At 45.2% G+C, this 10077-nt stretch overlaps 1 protein-coding gene across 1 annotated transcript; it reads right to left on the bottom strand.

The window, feature by feature from the left end:
- Nucleotides 1–1929: 1929 nt before the first annotated feature.
- Nucleotides 1930–9287, bottom strand: grb7 (growth factor receptor bound protein 7). Its single transcript, XM_068754322.1, has 15 exons — nt 9260–9287; nt 7695–7866; nt 7031–7157; nt 5769–5925; nt 5571–5692; nt 4599–4673; nt 4202–4339; nt 3993–4103; nt 3383–3481; nt 3107–3190; nt 2886–2999; nt 2510–2567; nt 2344–2431; nt 2162–2255; nt 1930–2076 (listed from the first exon to the last, which is right to left on the bottom strand). Exons 1-15 carry the CDS (start codon nt 9285–9287, stop codon nt 1930–1932), a joined length of 1614 nt encoding a protein of 537 aa, XP_068610423.1.
- Nucleotides 9288–10077: the final 790 nt, after the last annotated feature.

Below are 10077 nucleotides of genomic sequence, written 5' to 3'. Positions count from 1 at the left end.
CAGGCGCACAAGGAGCCAAGACGTGCATCACAACAGCAGCAGCAGAAATGACACAAGGGAGGAGGAGACGGGTGTAAAAAAATAAATAAAAAAAACCTCAAGGTGGCTGGCGCGTCATCCCTGATCAGAGGGACAGTGGTTCAAGTCAGATTAGAAAATAACAAAATAAATCAGGAGCGGAGAAATGTCAGCTCAGAGACATTCTGATCAAGTGATTCAAATATTCAAATATTTCCCACCCCACACACGGAGTGAGGATTGGAGGCGAGCCATCTCAACCTGCATTTACACTGAAGTCCCACGGACAGAATGTGGCTTGATACAATCTGGGGCAGCAAAGAGTACCTGCTGGGGTTCCTCTGGCCAAAGGAAACCCGGATCACTGGATTTCTCCTGCAGGGTCTCTCCATAATCACAAGCTCTTTGAAGCCTTTCTGAGCAGTCTCTCTGGTGTTTGGCCTAGATGGTCAAACATCTGTTGCCATGGCAATTCTTCCATGTAAAGAGGGCTGTGGGGGAGAAGGGCTACCCAAGCATCTTGGTATTGAACAAACACACACACACACACACACTAAACGAGAGTCGTCAGTGATGGAATCAGCTCTTCAGCTTCTGAAGCTAATTATAGTATAGAGATATCCACACAAATATTTTAAATATAATTAAATTTGTGTTTAATATGAAATTTATTCAACATATAAAACAGGTATGAAGAGGGCACAAATATTCAAAGTTTCTAAAACTAACAAACCGTAATTGATTTTAAAAAAATATTAAACTTTGGACTGACTGCACAATATTTGCTAAGCATACGCCGACATTTTAGCACTGGAGCTTTGTGATAAAAATGCAAACAAGAAATACAAATATTCCAATAAAAAAAAGGATCTTTACGAAATACCATCTTATTATTGCGTCAAAATGTGGCACTGACGTGATATCAATTATCTGTTAATCTCAAAGACTCTTTAAACAGCGCCATCTAATCTGATGTGTAATTTATTCTGTACGTCTGTAAACCGAGCTGAAATTTTTGAGGACATAAGGGAACATTTTTCAGGAATAACAAAAATGTAAAATAAAGTGTTACTAAAAACCTGAGGTCCCTTATTAGCTTTTTTTCCATAGCTTTAACCATTTAAGATCTTCCTCAAAAGTTCACTTAGTGAGATCATACACACAAAAAACATAAACGCAAAAAAAATTTACACATTTTTACACGTACATGAAACTTTCATGTGCCCTTGTAACAGTTCCCTTCACCACCATTGTGCAAAAATAGCAATGAAAGTTCTTAAAGTTCTAATTAACATAAGACAATTAAGAAGTTTAAAAAAATAAATCGTCAGGACTGTGAAACTACATGATTGCAAAGTCAGACATCAGAATCCACGTGTTCGTTTCTCACAGCTCTCAGCCGGCGAAGCCCTGAACTCCTGCAGACCTCTGACTCAGAGTGTCCTCTGGTGGCCGTGATCGAGGAGCTCTCCGGTGAAATCCGCTCGAGCCACATTCAACCATCTTTGCACATCCGTCTCTTGCCAGCGCAGACAAATGGGATCTGAAAAGCAGGCGCTTTACCCCCCCCCCCCCCCCCCCCAAAAATGCTAAAAGTCTGTCCAACATTGAGCCATCTCCACGGTGGCCGCAGCTTGTTACTAAAAAAATACAAACCGAGTGTTGAGCTGGAGTCAAAATGATTTAAAAAATACTAAAGCGGGAAAAGGGAGGCGAGACCCTTCACGTCCGTGGATTCACCCAAACCCTGGTGGCATAATGACGGACTACCAAGGTCGGCACATAATCCAGTAATACATAAATACAATCTGTTGCCTGGAGTCGGCAGTTTAGACTTGAGCTAAAAAAAAAAAGTCAGGGGCCGGTATAGGAGAGGCTGCAACGAAGGGTCACGGATGAGTTCGCACGGGTTCACAATGCCACGCAGACACAGGGGTGTTTGAGGCACACGGGAAGGATGCCCTTGTTGATTTGGTGGAATTCCACCAGCTGCAGGAGGTCGACGAAGAGCGTGACGCCGTCGTCCATGGTGTAGTACTTCCTGCCGTCCTCGTCGCACTGCAGCGACACGGATAATCGCAGCTAATAAAATGTGTGTGGAGGGGGGGGGGGGGGGTTGTTCCAAGAATGTGGGGGAACTCACAGGGATGACGAGGTAATGTCTGGTCTTCAGCTTGTGACACATCGAGAGGACGAAGCAGTTTCCATGCTGCTGGCTCTCACGAATGAGGAACATCCTGCGACAGATATTTTTCACGTTGGTCACACGCCGGTTACCGGTCCAGAACATTTTAGAGGGCCTTTCATGCAAGTGTCTCCACTCACCCGTCCACTAGGCCCTGCTTCTCCATCAATCTCTGAGTCTCCTTTCTGGAAATGTGGCCGTGAAACCACAGCTGGGACTTGTGGATGGCTACAAAACAAGCACACAGGATGACTGTGAGGACGTGGGGGGGGGTCGGGAACGCCGTCCCCTTGACTGTGAACTTACAGGACGTTTTTGCGCCAGAGTTCAGGTTGGGCAGACTGCACCTCAGGGCTTCTCTTCTCTGCATCAGAAAGAGAATCGCAGAGACAGAAAGGTCACGAGGGCAAAGGTCAACAAGTAGCTGAGCTAATGCAGAGTCATTCAGACGGGTTTAATGTGCGAATGAGAAGATGGAAAAGAGGAATATAGATAAACTGTTGATAATAAACAGATGATTAGAAATGCTGGGAGTCGATTTCAGAGGCCAAGGAAGGCTTTCATTTGTCAGAAAGTAAAAGCGACGCCGTGACGACATCGTCATGTGATTTTTGGCCTGGGTCGGCAAATCAACAGGAAATTATCTCATCGTTCCTCCTCATCTCCCCCCCCCCTTTCTTACCCTCCAGGTCCGTCCCTCCTCCATCTCTGCACTCTCCGCTTCCACCGGGTTCTGGATGACCCGTCCAGACTTCCCTGAGAAGTCCATGGCCACCAGGCTGGCCTCCGACTTCGGCTGCACTCACATTACACACAAACACACACACACACACACAGAGTGTCAGACGGCACAGGAGTGATTTCACGGGCTCCTCCATGTTGCGTCATGTCTGGTGATCTCACTTTGCAAGCTGTGTATCTGGTTTCTTCAACGCATCGTTGGGCCGTCTTGGATAATTGGTAGTTACAATGAAGCTGCTTCCCATGCTGACCACACAAATAACAAAACGGGCACATTACAGGTAGCATTCATGTATTTTTTTTTCCAGCTTTACTTGGACAAAACCGTGAAGATGGCATGCTTTAAAATGTTTAGCACAATGTAATCCGTATTTGCTTAGTTAGTGAGAAATAAAACTGGTTTTAAAGTATCTAAGGAAGGCGGAAGACTGCAATAACCTTGAACAGTCTGAACGCGGAGGTCCAACATGTTCGAATCTGTTCATTCTCTGCGCACAAGAGCTTCAGGTCCTGAGTACGAACCGGGTTTCTGGAAGGCTGCACAGGAACACACAAAACGCAAAATGACAAGGTCACAGTCTGACTCAATGATTTCAGTTGGTCTGTTCCTGCCGAAGAACAGATCGCATAATGCAAACATTAAAGTTCACAGAACTTGTGGTCAACTAATAACAACTTCTTGCAAATTGCAGAAAGAATTTGTCCTCCAGGTTTTACGTGAAAGACACATTTCCTTTTTTCTACATCCGTTAAGCTTAACGGCATCAGTGGCATTCACACGAGCTCTGCCCCCTCCTACGCACAGACTCCATGGTGCATTCAAGTGCACCTAGAACTCCGAATATTACAGGGCTTTGTACACAAAGTGCATTCAAAACAACTCATAAAACCAGATATCAATATACAGATTTACAAAAAAAAATATCTTAAGGTTTTAAAAATCGGCCAACATTCATGTTCAACAGGTCACATGACCAGATTGCCCTGGGGTGAATGATCTCTCCTAAAGGGTCCATCTGGTTTTAGGACATTTCTCAGAGGTGGCTACCTTGATGCAGAAGGTGAAGTCCGACGGCGCTCCGTAAAGCTTCCGGCTGTTCACCACCGTGTACACGTTCAAATCTTGCAGATCGGCCACGCACTGCAGGTGCCGAGGCTCCTAAAAAAAAAAAACACGTTAAAAAGAAGAGTCGGGTTTAAAGAACGGCGTCACAGTGACGTGCAAACAGTGAAAGCATTGAGAACTGACTTGCTGACCTTGGAGGAGCCTTTGGTGGAGCAGTAGAGTCCAGAACGTCGGAGGAAAAAGTAGACCTTCTTCCAGGCTTTGCGACTCGATTCTTTTGAATGCAGGAAACCCTGAATCTCTGGACACGTTCCAGACTTCAAGAGGTTCTGCAGAGAACACAAGACTCATATTTAGTTTTATTTTTTCCCCAAAGACGTTAGTAAATGTATGCATTTAATTTTCCTTTTTCAAACTGAAACCATTAAAGGAAAGAGAAGACAAACATCTCCACGGTAGGGAGCTCAAAAACCTTTGAGGCACATCGAAGCAACCCAAACTTATTGGGGGGGGGGGGCATCCCTTTTAACAGGCCTTCTGCTAATTGCCCGTGCCGACCGAAGCTCGTGATCTCTGATCTGCTTTTACCTGGATGAGGTCCGATGACGTCATCCCCTTGCTGATGTCCGCGCTGTCAGAGATCATGCTTTCTGGGAAGAAGAGCTGAGAGCAGAGGGAAAGCACCGTCTTTAAAACCCGACAAACAGGAAGGGGCTATTTCCATGACAAAGAATACCCACTTCATCATTACATCACCCTCCCCGATGGTGAAGATGTCGTGGGTCATCATCATCTTGATTACTCAGGATAATGATGACATGAGGGGGGGGGGGGGGGGGCTCGTGGTCTATTCGTCAAGATCCATTAGAGGAGCGCAGAGATTACGACTGAATTGTTCATGCAGATTATTCGTGGGAAAAGTTGGTCAAACCCAACAGGCGTCAAATTATAACGCAGAATCAGAAATCCTGCTGGAATATAATTGTGAGCTTTTCCAAGCCTGCAAAAACTTTTTTCTGTTTGACATTACGTGAAGTGAAGACACCTCGGGCTGAAAGTAAGCAAAGCAAGTTCCGAGCGCAAGCGTTACCTGAAGCCCGAAATGAATCCGTCGTTACATGCGTTGCTTGTTTTGCATGTGTAAGATTAAATGTGTAACACTAAATTGCTAAGATTGGCAACGCAAAAGTAGCTCAAATTCACGTCGGTGCCTTCTGGAGGCAGTGTGGGCTCATGGAAACCAGTTCTCGATGTCTGACGGGACAGGCTGCAGACCAGATCTGATGTAATGAAATCCTTGAGGCGTTAAGCGACTGTGTGTGTGTGTGTGTGTGTGTGTGTGTGTGTGTGTGTGCGTGTGCGTGTGCGCGCACCAGCCCGCAACCTGCCAATCATTCAGAATCCTAAAAGAAGTCTGGCGTCAGGCTCCGGTGTCTGGTATGTCAACGTGCTGAATAAAGAGCAGCTTAATCCATCTCCCTCCTGCATGAATTATTCCTATTAAAAGTTCAGTTATTCAAGAGTTGCGTTCATGAAAATCAAACATCGCAAACCGCGTACCGTCGGTTTCCTGAAGAACTCGTACTTGGCGTAGTTTTTGCAGAAAATGAGCCTCGTGTCGCCTTTGAGAGACCAGGTCGCCTGAACCTCCAGCACCACCTCGTGGTCCTCCAGACATCGCTCTGAGGACACAGGAGAGCATCAAACATCTTTTAGACCCCTTCGCGTCCTTAACTCCTGAACCGTTTCCCATCTTACCCAGGCCCAGGGTGGGATGGAGTTCAAGGAGAGCCCAGTTTTCCTGATCGGTGCAATGAGCCGTCTGGACCAACATTTGGCAGACCTCTCGGGCCGTCGCTTCCAGAGAAACCCACAACGACCTGCCGTGGCTGTCCTCGCCATACACCTTTATCAACTGCAAACAGGGAGGGGGGGGGGGGGGGGGGCAGAGGTGTTCACGTCTCTGCGATGGACGACTGTCGTTGTGCGTTTATTCATTCTGCCAGTCTGCTTTCTTTGTCACGATGAAAGCATGATTTATAAAGGAATCAAGGGAAACATGCTGCTACGAAGGCAGACCGGCCATATTTAACAGGCTTCGACATTTACAGAGAAAGCACATCTTAAATTCCACGAGTCGTCAGCCGGTGAGGAATGCTAACCCATTCTTAGAGCGCACCATCTGCCCTTAATATCGAGTAAATGATTGGAGGAGCCGCCTCACCTGACGGCACAGGTAAGCCGGGAGCAGGGTATTTTAGGGTCAGGGAGGACGTTTCTGTTTTGGATCCAGACAGCAGCACGCCTCAAACCAAGAAGACAATGAACCTGCCCTACCGGTAACCTGCGGCTGTCAATCAACGAGTCCCGACTGGTTGGGTGGGTGCTGACATCACGTAAGACAAATAATGGCCGTGTATCAGGCAGGGAGGATTACGGAGGAGAAGCGTTCTCTCGGAACACACGTACGAGCCGTGCTGCATTTGATGCGCCAATCCGGATCAAACTGGTTTTCATTTCGATCGGCAAGAGGATGTTGTTGTAAAGAGTTCCTTTTCAAGGACAAGGAAACTAAAATCAGGAACGATTCTGACGTTAAACATTCGGTTTTGAAAAAGTTAGAGCTCCATGGCTCAAACCCCAGTCTCGAAAAACCTAAACATAAATAAATAACTTCCACCGAAATATGTTCGCAACTTTGATTAATCCTATCAAAGGACAAACTGAAACCATTAAAAGAAAATGTTCCTCCTCGGCAAAAGCAACAAGTGAACAGCGAAGCATCAGGAGGGGGCTTGTTCATTTCCATCACTTGAATCACGCTGTGGTGAGAGCGGCACGGCAACATGCCGCGGCGATGACAGACGTGTTTTCGCTGGGAGTGTTGTGTCAAAATAGAGTCGAGCAGACATGGCAACGCAGCGTTCCCGTCGGCGAGAATCGGAATCAACATTCAACCACCTGAATAAAAAAGTCTGGAGGATCCAATGCGCTGACGTGAAAACGATGCGTTCACTTACGTGTTTGTCGCTAGACTGCGGGGGAAGCGAACTAATGAGCACCGGAGACTTTGAGGGGCTGCACAGCTCTGGGAAGGGGTTGGGAATGGATGGAGCAGACGAAGAGGAGGATTCCCCACTTTTCACCCTGGAAACAATTATTGGTTAAAAAGAAAACGACGTCAAAATCACAAGAAACAAAAGATTTGATCATAGAATCCATTAGAATTTAAGGTTTCTTCTTGTTGATCCAAACCAATGAATCCTTTATCCTGCCATGATTTGATTTGATACCATCACCCTGCATCAGACAAACAAGCCCCCGCCGACGGGTCCGAGATAACCTCTCAGCACTTATTACAGGCGGCAACTTAGATTGAGAAAAACTTTCTCTGTATGGTCACAAGAAACAAATATAAATGTCAATGTGCAAACAGAAGCAAGAGAAACAAAACGCAACTGCGCTCGGTGGCTGCAGCGGAGCGCACCCTCCCAGCCGACTCGTGACTTTCATGTGGGGGGGGGGGGGGAGTAGCCAGCGTTAAACCGTACCGGCGTTCATAAAAACGTCTTCAGCAGATGACTTACGGCCGGAGGTGACTTGAGTCAATAGCCCAGCCTCCTCCTGTCATGACTCATGTCCGGCGCGCACGAGTGCAGCGGTCGGCGTTTCTTTCGGTCATACCTGTTTAGGGAGATGGGGATAGGCTGGGAGCGGCGGATGGGCGGCGAATCCACGACCAGAGGAGCCAGAGTCAGAGTGGAGCTCGTCAGCATGTTCTCTGCTCCTCCAGACTTCTCCCCCATTTCAGATTTTAACTCTTCAGACCAGGGACCTTCCACCTCCATCGTGTGATCTGTGAGGGACGAGGAGAGAACGAATCGTTAGCCTCCAGCCTGTAAGCCGCACTCTCTGCCCCAAGGCGTCGGTTCCGCTATGAGGACCAGCTCCAGTAGAGCACCAAGTGCTCAGCACAGCCATGAAAGATTTGAGCGAGTAGTAAATATCCTCCAGCCGAGGGCAAAAGAAAATTTACATGGATAATTTTAACTCTAAATTAAATGCCGTTGCATTTGTCAATAACTTCATAATTAGAATAATGAAATCAGCAAGATTCCAAATTCCAGCCACGTGTTTTCACGGTTAAAGAACTACAATATGATGGTAACGTGTACATAACATTTATTCTTTTATGTGAGAATGGATTCTCGGTGGGTTCTTCCTTTGAAAGATTACAAAAAACTTAGGAGTATAGAGAAAAGAAAAGAAAGAAAAAAGCTAAACTGCCTAAAATAGAGATTAAAAAAAGCACAATTATCAAGCATACGTAATTATAAATATAAGGAATATCATTCAACCCAGGAACATGTGCAGCCATGCGCTTCAGAGGCTCAGAAAATAAGAATAACTGATGAGTTCAGGTTTCAGCCCACGAAAAATAAGCCTCAGGAGCTCGGAGGAAAGCCACATGACTTCTGTGTGGCACAAATCAAAATAGAGAATGTCTAATTTCATTTTTATTTAAATGCCATTCACACTGCGATGGAAAACAAACATTTGAATCACATATGAGCAGCAAAAAAACAAAATGAAATGTGGATTTCAGATGCTTTCGCACGCGGTGCGGACGTATAGCCAGCATGTTTAGAAACAGGCTTGCACGAGTGTGAGAAATACAAACTGATAATGTTGCAGCCGTTGTTTTGTTGCAGCCATCAACACTGCAAACGTTTACTTTGTAAATGAAAGGCAGAAACAGCAAAGTGAACCAACTAAATATTGGTAGTTCTATTGCTGCGTTCAAATGTTGCACAAACTAAAGTAAATTACCACTAAAATAAAGGAAATATAATTTCATCGTCATCTGTCACAAGGAAGGACTTCATGAATATGACGTCAGGTCACCATTCAAACCAAACTATGATGAAAACAATTATTTTTGTCCGAGTCGGGAGTGTGAAAATTCCTAGTTTCCAACGGCTTGTGAACGCAGCATGCGTGCGGCAAACTCAGGTGTAGGGCATAACGCAAAGAAAGCCTCAGTGTCAAACTGAAGAAATGGACTCATTTACCCTAACTCAACCTCTACCGACTAAAATACGCCTCAACAAGGTTGACACTGCAATGGTAATAAATTCGGCTAATTTCGGCTGATAACGTTTCGTTAAATGAGCTTTAAATTCGCAGTTACGACCTCCGTGCACCTGTTTGTCTTGCAGCTCGTTCGCATCTTGGAACGAGCGACCTACCTGTAAGCTTCGTGTCGTCACTCGGCATATTCCGCCCGTTACACGTCGTGTTAAACCCACGTGCAATGCTCAACTTTATGTTTCCCTTACGTAAGGTAAACCGAGCAGCAGGCAGCGGCACTAAGGTCACAAATACATAGGCTGGAGTGAACGGTGGGGGCGGAGTCTGTCCATCAGGTGCGCGCCGTAAACACGCCCCCTCCTTCCTGGATGAAGCGCATCTAAATTACCTTCCTGGTTAACTCAAGCAATTTTAAAAGTGCGAAGCTGAACTTTAGCTCTCTTTTAGGAGTTCAAATGCGATGAGAAGATTTATACAATGTAACTAAAACTATCAGATTAAATAATGCACAGTGGAATGAGAACATTTCCCTCCATGTTGTGTAAATGCAATTAAAGTAATAATAAAATTGAAAGTAACCCATATTTCTAGGCGACTGATTAATTAAATCCACCTAGGAAGCTGTTCTTTTTAATAAGGAATAAAGATGATCTAATTTCTTAGTTGTATCATAAGTCATTTCCTTTGCTATTTAAAAAACCCATCAAACTGTCCTTTGAACAATTAAGGACAAAAAAGTCAAACCCTTATTTGCTTTTATTTTGTGCATATTTGCCGTCAATGACAAATTCCGTTCCCTATTTCCCAAATCCCACTTCTTTAATTAAAAAAAGAGCTATGACGCAATTATAATCTTGTTTTAGAAGAGCTACAATTTATTTTTAAGCGTCGTTTTGCTTTGACTAATATATATAATTTGAACAACGTGAACATGGCTCCCCCTAGTGGTCAAATACTGACGAACAAGAGCAAGGCA

Source organism: Brachionichthys hirsutus, chromosome 21 (assembly GCF_040956055.1).
Source record: "Brachionichthys hirsutus isolate HB-005 chromosome 21, CSIRO-AGI_Bhir_v1, whole genome shotgun sequence".
In the NCBI taxonomy this organism is placed as follows: Eukaryota; Metazoa; Chordata; class Actinopteri; order Lophiiformes; family Brachionichthyidae; genus Brachionichthys; species Brachionichthys hirsutus.
This window is presented reverse-complemented; position numbering and strand designations above follow the sequence as displayed.

Coding starts and splice junctions, on each gene's coding strand:
- grb7 (XM_068754322.1), bottom strand. CDS start 9,287: ATGCCGAGTGACGACACGAAGCTTACAG. Junction 3,191..3,382: donor CCGCGTTCAGACTGTTCAAG/GTTATTGCAGTC, acceptor TTGTGTGGTCAG/CATGGGAAGCAGCTTCATTG. Junction 2,256..2,343: donor AAGCAGGGCCTAGTGGACGG/GTGAGTGGAGAC, acceptor TATCTGTCGCAG/GATGTTCCTCATTCGTGAGA.